Raw genomic sequence first — 19514 nt, forward strand, 5'->3', positions numbered from 1 at the left:
CCTTTTCTGAGAGTCTACGGGAAGCGCCGGGCACATAACTGAGTACGTGGTGATGCCCTTTTTCTTAGCCCTCCTCCCCCTGCCTGGCAGAGCACGGGGGGCTGGGGCACAGGGCGTGTGGCTTACTTCCTTGTTTTCCTCTGCACCCATGTCAACAGTGTCCTGATGGCCCTCCTCTGGTCTTTCACCGATATCACCGCACTCCTCTCTGCAGTGGGCGTGGGTGGGAAGGAGGAGTCTGAGTCTGTGCCCCCCGAGCCGGGTGACAGGCTGGAAGATGGAGAATTTCTGCTGAGGTTGCCGGTGAGTTCTTTAATCTGGAAGGAAAACGGCGTTTCAGATCCCGGAGGCAGACCCAGCACGGTCCCTCGTGGACCCCGGCTGGAGGGACCAGCTTGTGCAGAACTGGTTCTCCAGATCGGGAGAAACCCCTTCCTGAGGGTCGGGTGTCAGGGGTCAGGGGTCAGTACTCATGATGGCCTGGCTGTTTCTTGTGGCTTGTGGTGCGTGCAGTGATGCTTTGCAGGGAAAATCATCTCTTCCTGGAGTCTCTTTAGCTCTGGCCAGAGGCTGCAGATGAGGTCTTCCTGACCTGACTTCACCTACCCCTACCCCGTCTTTTCATGGCCATCGCTCCCAGAGTGCATCATGCTGTTTCAAGCCCCACCGCCTGTGCTCACCCAGGTCCTGCTGCCTGGATGTCCCTCCCTTCCAACACTGAACTCCTGGCTACTCAAAATGTGCTCTTACCATGGGGTGCCTGTGAGAAATGCAGAACCCCAGGCCCCGCCCCAGACCTACAAAATCAGACTCTGCATTTCAACACCACCCCCATACCAGGTGACTGGTATGCACAATAAAGTCTGAGAGGCACTTGTCTAGCGAACTCCTCATCCTTTAAAACCCTGCTCTGTTGTCACTTTATCCAGGAAGTTTTCCCCTCCCCCCTTCCCCCTCTGAGATAGTTGCCCCAGCTTGGAGCTTTCACAACACTCTGCTCGTATACTGATCATGGCCTGCACCACAGAATTCTATAATAGGGGACTGACCTGTCTGAGAGACCAGAAAGTCACGAGAGCAAGACTTTGTATGCTCAGAGCCTGGCACATGGGAGAAGCTCACTAGACATTTACCAAATAAATGAATGACGATCCAGAGTGGAGTTAAGGACTTTTTACACATTTCAGGACGTTTCCAGTCTATCAGGGAGTTGAAGAACAGACATCAGTAACTGAAGCCTGTATGTGACACTGTACAATTGACAAAGGGCTTTCCCACGTAGCATCTCTTGATGCCCACCACATATTTGGACCACTGCTACCATTTCACAGATGTGGAAACTGAGGCTCAGAGGGAGCCTTTGGTTTTATAAGTTCAGGGCTATTGTCTCCAAGCCTTGTTTGAGCTCATTCTTCTCTGAAATGTAAGCATAAGCCTCTGTGCAGATCATTTTTACGCTTGGGAGACCCATTAAGCCACGAGCCATTATCTTCTATTTCAAAAGAGGGGGATTTTAGAAGATAAAACATCAACTCACTCCTTCCTACTCAGGGAAAAGAACTTGAGCACAATTTGAAATATCCCCTTCATACGCCAGCCACAGACCCTGTCCTTGCTCTATAAAATCTGCATTTCCAGATAGAGGCTGAGGGTGCTAAGGATGGAAAAACAAGGTCTTTCCTGTCACACACACCTCTTCCTAGAGCTATCTTTGTACAGGCTCTTTAACCGTCTCTGATGAACACAAGTCATTTTAGGAAAGTAACTCTCCCAAGTTCAATTTTTGGTTGGAAGTATCCCCCAGCTGTTGTGACACTTTAGAACAAAATTACTTTTCGAAGTAAATAGGTAACTCTTCAAGTACCAAGAGGAGAACAGAGCTCACATCACTTTTAGAATCACAGGAATTCAAAACCTTTAGCAACCAGGTTCTTCTAGTTCTTTCCCAGGAAACAGGAAAGTCAAAATCTGTTAGAAACGAAATCTCACTGTCTCCCTCCATCCAGCTCCACTCTTGTGTTGCTGGAGATCATTACCGTGTGTTATAGGAAAGAAATGGTTTTACCTGGAAGAAGAGGATGATGTTCCAAATCAGCCCAAGAACCAAAGAGGGGTTGCCATCTGCTATTTCTGCCGCGTCGATGCTGACCAGTTTCACCTGGAGAGAAGCAATTTATAAGCTTAACAGGAGTGTCCAAACAGGATGCAACATGCTATTTTCTGATGCTGTCGTCATGGGCCCGTTTCTCTTTCTCACCTGTGCTGTTCGGTGCTGCCCCAGGCCACCTCTCGGGGACCCCAACATGCAAAAGTGTATGTAAGTGTGTCTAATAAACACGTGCATAGTACTTCGCATGCGCAGACACTATTCTAAGCTCCTTACAAGTATTCATCCTCACAACAACCCCACATCACAGATTCTTCTAGTATCTCTATATTTCCGGTAAAGAAATTCCAGAGCAGTCAATGTAATGTGCCCAGGACACACAGCTAGTAAGAAAGTCATCCTTTTCCAAGAACAGATGGTGAATGCCCAAGGGCGGTCTGTGTACTACACTAACACCACCAAACCTCCAGATTTAACACGTCTTTGGACAAACACAGAGCACTGACATCAGCGATCAAGGAACACGGACAGCGAAGACAATTATCCGTTACTAACTGGAAATAGTGTGTGGGGATAAGGCTGCTACCCAGCGTTTCTGCAACATCCCGCAACAAAATACCCTACTGACTGGTTCAGATGGGCATATCTGAGAAACCCTGAAGAGATTACGTTATTTAACTATGTTCTGACCACAGGATGATTGCCCTTGGTGAATGCCTGAGGCACTGGTTTTCAAAGTGTGGTCCCTGGACCAGCAGCATGTTGTCACCTGGGAACTCCTTAGAAACGCAAATTCTCCCGCAGACCAACTGAATCAGAAACCCTGGGAGGGGCCACAATCTGCATTTTAAATATTCTATTCTATTTGATCTGATTCGATCCAGCCTAGTGACTCCATCATTCTTTTTTTTTTTTTTGCGGTACGCGGGCCTCTCACTGTTGTAGCCTCTCCCGTTGCAGAGCACAGGCTCCGGATGCGCAGGCTCAGCGGCCATGGCTCACGGGCCCAGCCGCTCCGCGGCACGTGGGATCTTCCCGGACCAGGGCACAAACCCGTGTCCCCTGCATCGGCAGGCGGACTCTCAACCACTGCGCCACCAGGGAAGCCCCACAATCTGCATTTTAACCAGAGCTCCAGGGGATTCTGCTACACGCTTGGGTTTGAGGACCCCTGCCCTAAGTCATCATTCTGCTCTGCAAACAAAACCTGAGTATGTAGATCAGGGGTCTGCAAACTTCTGTAAAGAGCCAGAGAGCAAATATTGAAGACTGCAGGCCACAACCGTCTGTGTCACATTTTCCGCCTCTTCATTCTTTACCACCCTTTGCAAATGTAAACTCCATTCTTCAGGGGGAGGAGAGGAGAAATCAGGTAAATCAAGGTCAACTTTTCCTTTTCTTTTTTTGGCTGCGTTAGGTCTTTGTTGCTGCACGCAGGCTTTCTCTAGTTGCAGCAAGCGGGGCTGCCCTTCGTGGCCACACACAGGCTTCTCGTTGCGGAGCATGAGCTTAGGCACACGGGCTTCAGTAGTTGCGAAGCAAGGGCTCAGGAGTTGTGGCTCGCGGGCTCTAGAGCAGAGGCTCAGTAGTCACGGCGGACGGGCTTAGTTGCTCCGTGGCATGTGGGATCTTCCTGGACCAGGGCTCGAACCCACGTCCCCTGCATTGGCAGGAGAATTCTTAACCACTGCGCTACCAGGGAAGCCCCAAGGTAAACTTTCAAATCCAAATTTGATTCATAAAATGCTGCTTGGGAGACTCGGGAAAGAAAACACAAAGAGAGCGTCTCACACAAATACTTCTTTCTCTCTTTCCTTTGGGGCTTTAAAAAAAGATGGGTCTCTGTCCCTACCAGTTCCTCAGGGGTTTCTGACCACACCCATCAGTAGGGCCTGGGCTTTCCTAATCACAGGTGAGAATCCTGAGTCCCTGGCTCAGGTGTGTTTTGCAGGTTGATGCCCAGAGAATAATCCAGGGAGCACAAGCTCATCACTGGCGGGTTAGAGGCTGAAGAAGTTGTCAATATTGTGAACAACAGAGCCAATCGAATTCAGGCCCCATAGTCCGTCCATATTCATCACGGCCACACGTCCCATGGGATGAGTCACCTGCGGTCTGTGGCTGATCGCGTACCCTGGACCTCTGCTCTGGCAGCTCGCTCCGCTTCTGTGGCTCACTGATCACATCCCAGCACGGGGGAGTGACATCAAAGCACTTAGTCAATCCTGGCCTTCACCATCCCCTGGAGGAAGCCCAGCATGGCCTCTGAGCTGAGGTTCACGGAAAGTGTCCCAAAGTGAGAAATCACGGAGCTGCCTTGTAGGGATGTGGGGATAGGATGGCGCACCCTCTTGGGACAGGGAGGGAAGGGGGGGCAGGGAGTAGACGTCACCTCTGGAGAATAAAGCACTCTCCTGGCCACAGGGACTGGGGAGCCTGGCTGAGGGAAGGCGGGGATTATGGATATGCCTGAAGACCTTGCCGCGGGTGCCCAGCCACTGCTTGGTTCTCCCTGGCAAACAGACGATGTAGCGGCCGGACATCAGTCAGAAGCTTCAGGGACAATGTCCTCCTCCCCCTCTTCCCGCTAACTTGGTGTTTTCGCCACACTGACAATAAGTGGACCAACTGGCTTCTGGGAATATTCCTCCTCCCCCTCTGGCTGGCACATCCATCGTGGGGCAGTGATAATGGTCATCACGGTAATGCCCTCTCCGGGGAGAGCTGACTTCTGCCCAGTGGTTCTCATGGGTTAGTCATACTATACCCATTGCACAGATGAGGAAGTTGAGGCTCGGAGAGGTTGAATGACCTGCCGGAGGTCACAGAGCTGGTCCTGTGGGGCAGCGGGTCTCTGACACAGGAGTGAACACCATGCTCTGAGCCTCACAGTTTCAGGGGAGAGAGGGAGGGACAGAGGCTGGCCACACTAACAGCACCTGAATCCTGGGGCAAATGGGACCTGACTGCTGCCCCTCCAGCACCCGCTTGGCATTGATCACCCAGTTCTGGGCACTTTTTTGGCTCAGGAGAGCCACTGGGCCCGTCCTCCCTCGAGCTGGGACAGTGGGACAGGAAGGGGCCAACAAGGGCCCAGATTCTGGCAATGGGAAAGAGACTGCAACCAAAATGCCTGTTTCCACCTGCCTCACCCACCGGTGCTCTCCTCCCCATGGGGCCATTCACCTGCCGGCCACGGGAGCCAACGGGGCAAAGAGCTGACATAACACAACCACATTTGGCGTATTTCCAGATTTTTAAATAAAAAATAAAGGAGAAGGGAGCTTTACTGTTCTTTCTTTTGTACCATAAGGCAGCTACTGCAGTTGGGGAAACATTTAAGGACGGATTACAGAAGGCCAGGCCTGCCACCCCTGAGCATGGGCTAGTCCTACCTGCAACGCCCCCCAGCAGGTTCCCAGGCTGTTTGTTTTTTCGCTGCTGCAGGATCACTGCTCCTCCCTGGGCCCCTGCAGTGACGAGCAGCCTGCTGTCCGCGTGAGGCCTCCTCTGCGAGGCTCTAAGCTCCTTGAAGCGGAGATGTGCTCCTAATGCAGCTTTATGTCCCCAAGGCTGAGCACAGCCCTGGGCCCACAGAAGACACTTTGTAAACGCAGGGGGAGAGTTCTGCCTACAGTACAGACCCATCAACACGTGGCAGCTGGCAGAGCAGGAAATTACTTAGGGGTTCACAAGCTGGAAGGAAGAACAGTGAGTATCCCGGGCAGTGGTCCCAAGGCCCCACGTTATCATAAAAACAACGCTCTTCGGAATTCAGGGGTGGACACTGCCCAGGAGGGCCACGCCTAACGCTCCCTTCCAGGAGCAGACAGTGGAGCTATGGAGCTGGGGAGAGGTAGCAAGAGCCACAGCTAACGAACGCAGCCCTCACCCTGTGCCCTGTGCCCGCACTTGGCTAAACCGCACCTGGATGGGCACGTTCCATCCTCAACAACTCTCTGAAGTAGGTTTGGCTCTCATCACCTCTGTGTAACAGATGTGGAAATGGAGGCTCAAGGCGTCTACATCATTTCCCAGGAGTGGAAGCCGTGGCAGCGGTGCCCTGAACGTGCCGTCAGCACCGAGGCGGATGGCGAAACTGACTCTGCAGAGAGGCCAGCGTTTTCACGAAACGGGACGTGCTTTTTTAAAAGCAGCTTTATTGAGAGATACAATTCGCATCCCATCCAATTCACCCATTTAAAATATACAATTCCATGGTTTTTGGCATCACCATAATTTTAGAGCATTTTCATCACCTCAGAAAGAAATCCTATACCCTTTAACTGTCACTTGTCTAATCCCCCAACCTCTCTCAACCCTGAGCAACCACCCATCTCTTTTCTGACTCGAGAGATTTCCCTGCTGGACGTTTCATAGGAATCGATTCACAGAAGAAGTGGTCCTTTTTGTCTGGCATCTTTCATAATGTTTTCAAGGTTCAACCACACTGTAGCCTGCATCAGCACTTCATTCTTTTTCATGGCAGAATAATATTCCATTGCATGGATAGACCACATTTTGTTCATCCCTTTGTCCACGGATGGGCATCTGGGTTGCTCCCACCTTTTGGCTATTATGAATGATGCTGCCATGACCAGAGCTGTGCTTTTTGGCCGTCACCACCTGAACTCCCTCCTAGGTCTGGGGCTTTCCCCACAGTATGGGAGGCAGAGGACACCTCCCTCTTCAAAAGCCAAAGGTGCTTTTCCCTGCCCTTGGCAGCCAGGACATGGGCGGGGATCCAGGCTTATCAGCCCAGGCCTTAGAATCTGAATGAGTGACACCCAGAGTTCCTTCCAGGGGCTGTGCTGGAGGCAGGGGGACAGTGCAGTAAAAACCCCTCAGCTTGCCGGACACATCGGCATGTACAGTAGACCGTCATCATGAAGTGCAATTTGTTTGGGGTTCCCGGTGGTAAACAACAGGATCTGATCTGGGCTGATGTAAGCAGAAAAGGAATGTGTGGAAAGGATGCCAAGGGGTCACAGAATGACTTGGAAGACTGCGGAATCAGGGCTGGGATGAAACCCAGGGCTGCTGAGTGCCGGTACCACTGCACAGCCCCTCCCCCTCCCAATGCAGGGACCCACGTGGTCATTAATTGGTGAAACTTAAGGAAAGGGGAACTTTGCAAATTTCATCCCTCTAGGGCCATTCCTTCCCAGTTTTGAAGGACACAAAGCAGAGTTCAAAACACAGAAAAGGCTAATTTAAGTCGAGAAAGTTATATCAAAGGGGACAGAATTATGTAATTTTCCCCAGGCTCATTTGGCCCCCTTTTCCTCCTTGCTTCTCCCATATTCTGAGTTCTAAGAAAAAGTTTTTACACGCTGCCATGCTCTTATCCCCCAAAATGAAAACGAAAATGTCAACTAAATTCTGAACATCTGAGAGCCTGACGGAGATGGAGGGGCGGGCAGGGAGTCAGGGACTGTATCTCTGGCTGATGGATTAGCTGCAGGAGTTCTGTTACATCTCAACTTAGTTTCATTCGACCATCTCAGCAGGGTCCCCCTTTGCCCGCATCTCTTGTGACCAGCATTAAACTTCAAATTACGTCCTTTTGGTCACAGGGAAGTCTGTGTTAACAAGATGTGTTTCAGATACTTACATTGCTATCTTCCAAAAACTTAAGCGCTTTCGCTATGTTGTTCAACCGAAAAATACGATGGGATGAGGACTTGTATTCGTGCAGCTGTAACACAAACCAGAACAGAACAAGCAGTTACGCCAAGACAGGCACTCAGTCCCCAGCGGTGCCGTCGGATGTGCTTGTCTTTTTCTTTACCTTTTTCACATTAGTCTCAAGAGAAGGTTGGGGCTCATAGAGCCCACACGGACCACATCCAAACCCAGGCACGGGGCCCCAGGATGCACAACCGTACCCTCAGGGGCCCCCGACGGTCACCTTATTTATGGTTCTTGGGACCAAACTCACTCGAGTTGAAGGAGGGGAATCCAGGGGTTAAACAAGGGACAGATTTGTCAAATGTTTCTCTCTGACCCAGCTCCTGGCTTTTGATACTCCTCCCTCCTCCAGAGACTGTCGGTGACATGTTCTCACTGCACTGATGCTTTTCGTCAGGGCAGAAAGCGTCAGCCGGGAGTGTCACCCACAGCTGCTAAATCATCCGGTAAGCCCTCCCTGGCGGCCGCAGATGTTTCTGTTTTCTGGCCAAGAGCTTTGTGGACATTTATCCCAGGTCAGAGAGAGAGAGAGACAGACGGAGACAGAAACACAGAGAGACAGAGAACAGAGAGACAGAGAAAGAGACAGACACAGAGAGACACAGAGAAGCATAGAGAGACTGGGGGAGAGAGAGAGAGAGAGGAGAGAGAGAGAAAGGAGAGAGAGAGAGAGGAGAGAAAGGGAGAGAGAGAGAGAGAGAGGGGAGAGAGAGAGAGAGAAAGGTGTTTGCAGAAGCAAAAACTCTGACAATGCTCGTCATACCCACTAGGAGCATCAGCAAAGGAAACTCATCCTGAAACTGAAGTCCGTCCCCACTCCTCCAGGTGGGCCCTTTACACTACAAGGCAAGCCAGTGGGTATCACTTCCACACGGTGTGAACTTCCAGGCAAGCTAATGGGTGAGGTCTTGGATGTTCTTGGCTGGGCTCCAGGATCAAAGACTCCCAACAGAGGCCCCGCAAGGACATGGTCGCTCCTAACCAGTGCCCTGGCAGCAAAGTGGGAGCCTGGGCTGCTGGGAACACAGAACGAGGGGCTAGAATGCGCTTTTTCAGGAAGCCTGTTAGAGACTATGCTGGCAGCCCATTGTGAGATGTGCAAAGAAACCAAATACAGTAAGTCCCCTGCACACGAACCTTCAAGTTGTGAACTTTCAAAGATGCGAGTGTGCGTTTGCATGTCCAATCACGTAAGTTAGTTCACGTGTCTGGCGTACATTGCCACGTGCGTGCATCCTCTACGAGTGGTTGTGCTTTTGTGTCCTTCACTGTACAGTACTGTATAGAGTACAGTAGTGCAGTATCTTTATTTCAAGCCCAGGATGTCCGGAAGCAAGCCCAAAAGCAGTGGTATATAGCCAATTGTGTTAGATGGGTACCTAGGCTAACTCTGTGGGACTTATGAACAAACTGGACTTACACACACGCTCTCGGAATGGAACTCATTCATATGTAGGGGACTTACTGTACTCCTTTTACTGCAGTGGCTTTACCCTTCATTAGAATTCACAGCATCACTTTGCACAGCCCCCTTGCGGCAGGGTGGGGAGGCTATTGGGAAAGCAAAGGCAAGGAAGGGGTGTGATAAGACTCCAGCCACATTAGAGCTGAGAACAGAAGTAGGAGCTCTTGACTTTAAAGCTACAGTTAAGAACAAATCCAGATGGGCTTCCCTGGTGGCGCAGTGGTTAAGAATCTGCCTGCCAATGCAGGGGACACGGTTCAGGTCCTGGTCCGGGAAGATGCCACATGTCGCGGAGCAACTGAGCCCGTGCTCCGCAGCAAGAGAAGCCACCACAACGAAAAGCCCGCGCACCATGCAGCAACGAAGACCCAATGCAGCCAAAAATAAAATAAATAAAATTAAAAAAAAAAAAAAGGAACAAATCCAGAGAGGTCCACACAGGCTGAGCTATACCCCATCGCGGCACTTTTGTATCAGCCACGCTGGGTCACTTAAGCCAAGTCAAACACTGGACTCTAGAGCCGGTTTCTCAAAATTGACACCACTGGTATTCTGACCAGATCACTGTGCCCCCTCAAGGAACCTCTGGCAGTGCCTGGGGACATTTTTGGTTGTCAAACCTGGCGGTACTACTGGCATCCAGTGGATAGAGACCCAAGGATGCTTGCTGTTACACATCCTGCAATGCCCAGGTCAGTGCCCCCATGACAAAGAACTACCCCAGCCAAGATGCCAACAGTGTGGAATTGGGGAGAGAGGACCGACCTATATACAGCAGATACAGGCAACATGGAGAGCTCTGGTGAAGATCCAAAGTGGAAGGAACCCCAAGATCAGCTGGTTCAATTCAATTTTGGTCATACTCACAAGAAGGTTCTAGAATTCTGTGTATCTAGTTGGTGGATTATAGATTTTGGCTGAGAAGATGCCTTTCTTCTCCATCTTCCTGACTCTTAGCTCTCATTCTAGGTAATTTCATGGCTGGCCAGCTAAACTGTCATGATTCAGTCATGATCCTTAGCTTTGGACTCACAGAAAACATGGGGTATTTATTATTTACTTGCTAAAGTATATTTGCTTAGTTACACATGACTGTATCAGTCTTAGTCACTGAGAAAGGAATGTCACCCTCCCAGGTTTCCCGTCATAGGATTTATGGATGGCCAGGTATATATGTACATACACATAGATCTGTACAGAAAAGAACCCTTTGGCAATGTTTTCCTTTGCATTTTTACTTCTTCCTAACCCTTCTGGAGCATACGTACCAGATTTCGCCCAGACAGGACTTCTAACAAAGCCATCAGGATTTTGCCATCTTGTATATCAACGAATAAATCTTTAACTTCTAGAGGTGGGTTGCACTGTGGAAGAGGGGGAAAGAAAGTACCCAATTAGTGATCTGTGTATGCCACAAAACAATTTCAGAACTGCAGCTTTCACTGGAGAAAAAACTTCCGGACACCCAGATGTGCCTACAGGCAGCAGGGCCCATCCAAAGAGACAGCGATCCCCTCTCCCTGGAGGTGGCCCATGGGCAGTGGGTGCGCTGGGGAGCTGTGGAGGAGGCTCTGGGTGGAAAAAGTCAGAAGCCCCCTGCTTTCCTCTCTGACCTGGGGAGGTGTGAGGGACCTGTGTTGTGTCCACCAAGAGTTTGGCTGGGTGTGGCCTGGGGTCCGCGGGGCCGGCTGGAACTTGTTGGGCAGATGTCCCAGCACAGCGATTTCCAAACTGTGCTTCCCAGAACAGAGCTTCAGCAGAGCACTTCACAGAGCCCTATGGGGGCGGGCGGGGGGGGGGGGGGGCGGTCCCAGAGGAGGCTTATTCACGGCACTCCCTTCGATAGCTCTTACTGGCCTTTATTTAGGGTTCCAGGAAGACTTTGCTTAAAGAAAGGTTTCTGTTGACTAAACAAGCTTGATAAAAACTCCTTTAATGCAGGATGGTTAGGATTTATTGAATCTTGGGGGACAGGGTCCAGGAACCTGCATTTTTCATTAACCCCCCAGCATAAATTCTATTTACTTTCTGGTATTGGGGCATTTGGAAGCATTAGAACACTTACTGCTCTTGGGGACGACGAAGGGGGGTGTTCCCACAGGAGACCGGATTAATTGGGGGACAGGAATGGCGGCTGTCACCCGTCAGAGAGCCAGGGAAATCTTGGAGCTGTGGCCCAGGCACCCTTTTCTCCGGGAAGGCCTCCTCTCCAGGAAGGCCTCCTCCCCGTGAAAGCCTTGGAGGGCCCATGTTTTCTTTTTTTATTCGGGAGGTGGCATTTCCTTACCTCTTATACGAGCCCCCTGACTCCCAGTTAGTCAAAATACCGGGCAATTCCACCCACAGGTGCACAGAAAAGAGCTTTGCTTCAAGGGCAACGGCGACTTTGAACCCAAAGGCAAATTATTTTCTTTGCCAGCTCCCCACTGCTCTGCAGGAACATTCCACACGGAGCATGACGGTATCAGGTTACCAAGACTCTTATGGAAATGTTATTCCTGTTAACGCGGGGCAGAAACGCAAGACCTGAACAAAACAGCCCCTGATAGATGAACTCACAAAATTTCCCGTTAGCAGCCCCGACCGTGGCCAAACCCTGCTTTTGAGCTGAACCTGGAGAATAATTTCCATTGACAGTGTCTGTAAGAGCCTCAGCCCAGCAGCAGCGAGCGGGGCCTTGGCCGGCATCCATCTGCAAGATGGCAGGAGGAGAAATTGAACCCACTCCAGTGAAAACACTCCTCGGGGCCCCAGACGTTCCATGGGCTTCATGAGATTGGTATGGGCGAGTAAACAGCACCGCCAGGGGTTTCTTCGTGATCTAACTCCTTGGGTAAATTAAGGAATTTTTCCAGAAGCCAGAGACCCCGTAAATATTTCTGACAGCCTTCAAATTGCAGTTAAGCCCACTTCCCCAAGGAGTTCCTGGGTTTCCCTTACATGAAAAGTTGTTCTTGAAAGTCTCAAGGTTGGAAACATGGCTGTGAATTTTGCCCTGTTTATTACGAATCAGTTTTAGGTGCTATCTGATTTATCCGTAGAGTGGGTGCTACCCACCTGCCCCGAAAAAGGAAGCAGAAGCATGCCCACGGAGAAAATTCTGGATGCAATCAATGCTAACAGAGGTTCGTGTGGGGGTGGGGGTGGGGGTGAGTGACTGCAAGGGTATTTGCTCTATTACCCTCTGTACTTTTCTGTATTTATTTTTAAAAGAAAGAAAGAAAGAAATACACTAAACTCCGTCTGCCAGGAGGAATTTCCAGCTACCCTGATACACATCAGGCATTAATTTAGGAGTTCAGTGAACTGAGATTTGGGGAACGGTTTTCCTTTTTTTCCAAAAATAACACTTCACTGTGTGAGCAGTGCCGCAAATGCACCAATAGTCAAAACAACCGGCAAGTGATTTATCGCGCTTCGTCCACGGTATAGAGAGACTTTGCCCCGAAGAGTTCAGGAGCCTCCTGGGTCGAGCGGAACCCGTTCTACAGGTGCGGAAAAGAAGTGTGGGTGGTCAAGCGTCTGCTCGGGAAATATTATAGGCCTAAAGTTTACGCTACGTGAATTAAAATTTTGGTCAAGAGCTCCACTTCCTAAAAAAACCACATTTATTTTCTCTGCTTTCTAATCATTTCAGTGATTTCCTCTAAGAACCTTTCTTTGGGGTTAACTCTAAGGGCAGTTAATATTACTCTTGTGCCTTTTAAGAGGAGAGGAGAGAAGAAAATATAGTAGGAAACTCACTGAAGTAGGATACTTGAATACCACCAGCTTTGAAAGACATGAGACTACTGGCTGGGTCTATTTGGAGAACCAGATAGTGGAATTTAAGAAGATGTGAAGTGAGTAAAATGAATCCTGATAAACCAGCTTTCTTATAATAAGAAAAATAATCTCTCCTCCCCCAGCCCCGGGCAACTGAGAATGTTCTCTGTCGGGGGTGGGGGGTGGGGGTGGGGCTAACCTAGTGGTGAGGAGGGTTCGGATTTCTCCTCCTCCGAGCTGTTTGTTTATCCATTTCACATCCCGCCCCTTCTCTGCTGCTCATCCTTGTGTCTGGTTCAGCTGCTTTTGTTTTAGGGTTTCTGTGCCCGAGAAGCCGGCAGACAAAATGCGCTTCAATGTTGCTTGGCCAGAGTATATTAGCAAAAGAAGAAAAAGGGGAGAAGAGGGGTCACGAAGTGGAATATGCAGGAGAAGCCACAGGAAGAGCTTTCTTCTCGGTCGTGGGATTGCAGAGAAGCGATTCAATGTCTCCAGGCTTCTGTTTCCTCATTCGTAACAGGATGGGGTGCAGGGTAAGGAGGGCTGTCTTGAGGATTAAAGGAGATGTGTGCTCGATGCACCCAAACAAGCAGATAATATTGTTGACCAACAGCAGCATTACGTGAAGAACCAGGGGATCTGGCTTGGTTAAAAAGTGCGAGGAGTTTTTGCTTGAATCAACGCAAATACCTATAAATGGGTCTTCACGAGAGCCTCCCTGACCACCCCAGACTAGAGGTCGAGATCCCCTCAGCCCCCTGTTTGGGTTGTTCAACAGTGAATGTTTCCTAACTTTTGCTCAGCGATTCCTATTTAAAGATGGACCCTCTCCTTCCCCAGCTAGACGGATAACCCCAGGAGGTCAGAACCCCATGTCTTACTGACCTTCATGTTCCCAGCACTGAGCCTGACGCTTGGCAATGAGAATGCACTCAACAGATGTTTAAATGAATGAATGAAAAACAACAACAGAACAGAAACACAGAGCACCCTCACCCCCGCTCTGCTGAACCGTGCGCTCCGTTATGGAGGAATCCGTCACTTAACAACAAGCCAAGTGCCCTGCTTACCTTCTCCAGGTGGAGATTTATCCATCGAGTAAAAGTCCGCTTCTGCACATTCTCCCTCTCAACTGAAAACAAAGAAGTGCTATTAGCTGGGTGCAAAGAAATACATGCAAAATCCCACCCTCCTCCTCCCAAGGGGAGAGTCTATGGAATCTCTGTAGGATGGGGAGCCCCGGAGGTCCCATATAGGGATGGAGACCTTCCCAGAAGGAGGCTGGCAAGGGCCTGGGGAGCACCTAGAATCCATCTTCTCCAGCCCAACCCTGAGCATCTTAAATAGATTAAAGACCCACGCATTCAGACACACAGAACAAAATCTTATGCACAAGCTAACGTGAGCATTTGGACGTCTGACTCTCCAGCACAAGAAGTACTGGTGGGAAGATACAAATTTAAAGCACGAGGTGATGGTGTCACACACCTGCCTGGCAGTAGTGTGGGTCAGAGGAGCTACGATGGAGGAAAGGAGGGGAGGTCAGTGATTAGGAATTGGGAGGGGGCTCGGGAATGTGTGGCGGAAAGAATTTGACAGTCCTGGCTTGGACTCTTAGCCTGGTCACCTCCCAGCTTTGTGTCCTTGGGCCAGTCACCTATCCCCATATCTGATCTTCCCCATGAAGATACATGGGTGACAGCCCACTTCCAGGTTGCCGTAAGACTGACCTGCGATCCTGCAGGTCAGGCTCAGCAGGGTTCCTGGCACAGTAGCTGATCATTTTTTTTTTCTTTGTAGCAATTATTTTTAGAGCCAGGGAATACTTTGTGCGCCCCAGGAGGGGAGAGTTCTGCAGAGCCCCAGTGAGCAGGGAAGACGCCAACCAGACACAGACCCCTTCTCCCACAGGACATAACTTCCCAAACAGGTTTCTTAGGAGGAAAGATCTTTCCTTTTCAAGAGTTATTGCCATCTATCTACCCAGCACTAATTGTGTCCTGGACACTTTGTCTCCAATAATCTCTAATCCTGACAATACCACCTGTGAAGTAGAAACTAGTATTTTATAGATGAACAAAACGGGGCTCAGAGAGGTACCCTGACTTGCCCCGGACATCAGTTGGAGAGAGACAGAGCTGAGCATCTGTCTGTCTGCCCCTCATCAGCCAGCTCCCTGGAAATGGAAGGCTTGGGTTTGAATTCCATCTCTTCCAAAAATTACGACAAAGGCATCTGCAGTAGTAATGATAATGATTTAAAAAATATTTACCGAACACCCGCTATGTGGGCAGGTACACATCTAAGCACTTCACATGCATTCACTGATTTAATCCTTCCTACAACCCTCGCAGGGAGGGACCTTCAAGATGGGAAAACTGGGGCACTTGCCCAGCGACACGCAATTAGTAAGGGTATTGTTCCTATGTTACAGATGAGGAAACTGAGGATCAAAGAGCTAATAAGCCTCAAAATTAGGACTTGGAACCAGAGTCTGTGCTTTGCCCATTCGCTCCTGGGCTCTGTGGCATCAGCTGGCTTGGCGCCTGGGGACCCGGAGGGAGTTTCCGTGATAGGCGGTGGTGCCAGTGCCTGGGTCTGGGTGCCCCGAGGACCATAGTAGCAGCCCCTGCAGCTCAAGATGCTACGCCTCTCAGGAAGCTTCCTGGGAATGTCGGAGCCAGAGGACTCCTAAATTACTAAGTTCTGGATTTCAACATATTGGAAGAACATATCACATATGCCTAAAACCATTTCATATTTCTTTAGCAATAAGAAAATGAGAGGCAATTTATCTCTTGGCCGAGAAAAAAAGGCTATGGTTTTCTCTAGAGACTGTGGTTCTTTTTTTCCTCCCAGCCTCATTATTAGGTAGATAGTGGTGCCCATAAATCATATTTTAATATTATGCCTTTCAATCTTTTTAATTGAAGAGCCAGCAGACAGTAATTATGCACATAACTGCTTCTCTCTCATTTTCCTCTTTTTCCGTCAGGGAAGGTCACTGGCTAGTAGGCATAAGGATGAAAGAGCTCATTCTAGTGAACTGTTTCTCGTGGGAGGCGGGAGGAGGGAGGAAGGAAAAGAAGCTGATGGAAGCGAGGCCAGGAGGGGGGCATGTGCTGAGGGCCATGAGTTACAGAGTTCCAGGACTTCCCAGAAGATGGGAGAGACCTTTCTGCCTCTGCAGCTTTTTCCACAGTGTGGGTCTTCCCATAGTTTAGTGTCTGTCCCGCCGTTGATGGACATGGGCTATTCCTGGTTTTTTACTGTATGCAGCAGTGCAGTAGCCAGCACCCTGGCACAGTCAACCTGGCATGTGAGTCTCTGTGCACAAACGTGTGACTATAGTTCTTACGCCTGACGACTAAAAGCGGAACTGCTGGGTCTTAGTAGTGGGCACATTTGAAAATTTAATAGCGACTTCCAGACTGCCCTCCCAAAAGGCTGCCCCAGTTTATATCTTCACCCCCACCTGTGTTTAAACAAGTTTATGGGGATTGTAAAGTATTTACACACACATTCAAACACTCAGGCTGGTTTCTCCATATGGCTTCAGAGAGAGCAAAGTCTGTCTCCTGAAACAAAAGTGCATTCAGTGAAAGCCTAAGAGAACCAGGCGTAGGCTGTTAGTTTAACTGTGCAGAAGGGTGCAAATGAGGAAGTGGGTGTAAATGAGGAGGTGGGTGTAAATGAGGAAGTAGGTGTCTGTTAGTCTACATATGCCTCATCTATCTGCCCACTGAGCCACCTATCTGTCCATCCACTCACCCATCCACCCACCCATTAGTCCTTCCATCCATCCATCTATCCATCCATCCATCCACCCATTAGTCCATCCATCCATCCACCCACTCATTAGTCCATCCATCCATCCATCCATCCATCCATTCATCCATTCAGCCGGCCTCCCAGCTGATACTTACTCAATGATTACTACTTGCTGGGAACTATGCCCAACCCTGTGGGCAAAATCAGAAATGAAGAATTAAGCATGCATGGAATCTTGCACTCCAAGAATTCACAGCCAAGTAGGAGAGAGAAAACACGGATGCCGCAAGGCACATCAACAAGGAGAAATGAATCAGAAATTTCAAGAGCCGATGGGATGGGAGGAGGTGATTTCAGACTCCACGGGGGACTCCTCTGGGGGCCCTGAGATGATCCCCCCCATAGAATTGGGACACGGAGGGATCCTGAAATGCAAAGACAGCATTTTAGCCCTGGCCTGATCCACAGCCAGCCTCCGGGTGGCTTCACTTCCATTCCAGCCAAGGCCAGTGGGTGAATCCGGGCACAAATCAGCTTCAAGAGCACAGTGGAGCCATAGGAGGGCAAGGTGATGACCGAAGACACCAGGGGACTGTGAGACTAGGTCACAAATAGCAGATGAGTCCCAAACAGAAATAGGGTACGGAGACCATATTTTCTGTCCCTGAAACTAGGACACGCCGCTCAGTACACAGGAGAGAGGATGTGAGAATTTAGCCTGCCCCAGAAGGCCCACCTGGGAGCCACACCATTAGACCATGAGCTGACCTTGGTGGAAGTCAGAGCTTGCAAAATACCTTTGCCTCAGTCTCCCCTCTGCAGGATGGGGATAACCGTGCCTCCCTCACAGGAATGCTGTGAAGATCAAAAGGGATCCGCCAGAAAGGCATTCCCAACAGCTGTTCCGGAAGGGCCACCTTTCCCCCAGCCCCCTGGCACACCGCATGCCCTTGGGGTATTTTATCTGGTGTCTCCACACAAAGGTTGGCTGCCCTTTCCGGGCCTTCTGCATTTCCAAATACCCACCCCCATCCCACAGGCCTTTTCTACTTCCGGCCCTGCCAAGACGCTATAAACTTTATATAGTCTCCATAAACCCAACGGCCCCTTTTGTCCACGGCACCTATCACGTTGTAAAGGCATAGGAAACCATTTCTCAGGAAGGGTCTGGCCTTCGTGAGTGTTTGTGGGGCCTGGTGTGGGTTTACTGGGCAGCAACGGAGTATAACAGCGCTGTAAATTCACCATCCCAGCTCTGCCGGGCCGGCCAGGGTGCTCGAGCACCAGGTCGGGTGGAGGCGGGGAGGGGCTGCCAGGCCCGGGACGCCACGGACGCACAGAAGGGGCGGCCCAGCCTTCTGGCTCAACTCCACCATCCCAAATTCCAAGGCATGACTTTGACCCCCGCTTTGCCTAGAACAGGCAATTTGAAAACAGGAGGTGTGACGTTCCTTCCTTCTCGATGGCAGGCTCAGGGCTTGGAAGCCACAGTAAAAGGGATACTAGCTCTGGGAGTTACAATAGACTCATTTAGGGGCTTCCCTGGTGGCGCAGTGGTTGAGAGTCCGCCTGCCGATGCAGGGGACACGGGTTCGTGCCCCGGTCCGGGAAGATCCCACATGCCGCGGAGCGGCTGGGCCCGTGAGCCATGGCCGCTGAGCCTGCGCGTCTGGAACCTGTGCTCCGCAGCGGGAGAGGCCACGGCAGTGAGAGGCCCGCGTACCGCAAAAAAAAAAAAAAAAGACTCATTTACATCTGTGGCTGTCTTTCCGTAGGTCCATATTTCCCTCAAACCTACTTCCTATATAATATTTCCTCTATAATAGTCTGCTCTTCCCCGCCCACGGGAAAGCCTTGAAGGCTTTATCTGTTGATGAAAATAATATGCTGATCATAAAAACTTAAAATATAGAAAAGCACAGAGAGGGGATTCCCTGGCGGGCCAGTGGTTAGGACTTGGCACTTTCACTGCTGTGACCCAGGTTTGATCACTGGCTGGGAAACTAAGATCCCACAAGCTGCACGGAGCGGGGAAAGAAAGAAAGGAAGAAAGAAAAGCATAGAGAAATATATCTCAAATCTCGTGAAATCATTACACCCAGAGATCACCAGTATTGCCATTTTAATGACCATCCTCCTAGAACTACACACACACACACGCACACACACACACGCATGCACACACACACGCATGCACACACACAGGCTCAGAGTTAACGCACGTGTGTGCTCATGTACATAACTGCAACGTGATCACCTAAAGACTCAGTATTCGTCAAAGCATTGCCCACGGACCCCTAATATCAAGAGCTTCTGGGCTTCTGGGGTGACAGTTAAAATGCTAATTCCTCGACCCCAGCCAAGACCTACTGGGTCACACTCTCTGGGGCTGGGGCCTGGGAATCTGAATTGAACCAGCTCGGGGGTTATGATAGTACACAGTTGAAGAACCTGGGTCTTCCTGGGAAGAGACAAGTGGCACGGTTCCTTGGTCATCTTCGGGCAATGGGACGTCACCTGGTGGAGGAGAAAGGGCCGGCGTTCTGGAGCCAGGCCCACAGTGCCACCCCTCATCCTGAGATGGAGACACGGATAGGGCTCCCGGGTTGGCTACAGTATTGCTTATTGGCGCTGGCAACAAAAATTCCTTTCCTGCTTTGTCAAAAATGCTCTTCCTGATAATGCTTTAAGTCACTAAATTCACGCAGCTGCTCT

The 19514-nt window shown here is 50.2% G+C and overlaps 1 protein-coding gene across 2 annotated transcripts in view; it reads right to left on the reverse strand.

Moving 5' to 3' along the window:
* The window catches only part of CLMN (calmin), a 108565-nt gene that overhangs the window by 17496 nt on the left and 71555 nt on the right, over positions 1-19514 (reverse strand). For both annotated transcript variants that reach the window (XM_027120467.1, XM_027120468.1), the window contains exons 2-6: positions 14099-14160; positions 10532-10627; positions 7722-7805; positions 2066-2158; positions 127-317 (exon numbers count right to left, since the gene is read on the reverse strand). In XM_027120467.1, the coding sequence (XP_026976268.1) occupies positions 127-317; positions 2066-2158; positions 7722-7805; positions 10532-10627; positions 14099-14160 (526 nt within the window). The remainder of the gene's footprint in view (positions 1-126; positions 318-2065; positions 2159-7721; positions 7806-10531; positions 10628-14098; positions 14161-19514) is intronic.

This window comes from Aethalodelphis obliquidens, unplaced genomic scaffold (genome assembly GCF_003676395.1).
Source record: "Aethalodelphis obliquidens isolate GAN/ISIS:26980383/991018 unplaced genomic scaffold, ASM367639v1 scaffold21, whole genome shotgun sequence".
NCBI lineage: Eukaryota > Metazoa > Chordata > Mammalia > Artiodactyla > Delphinidae > Aethalodelphis > Aethalodelphis obliquidens.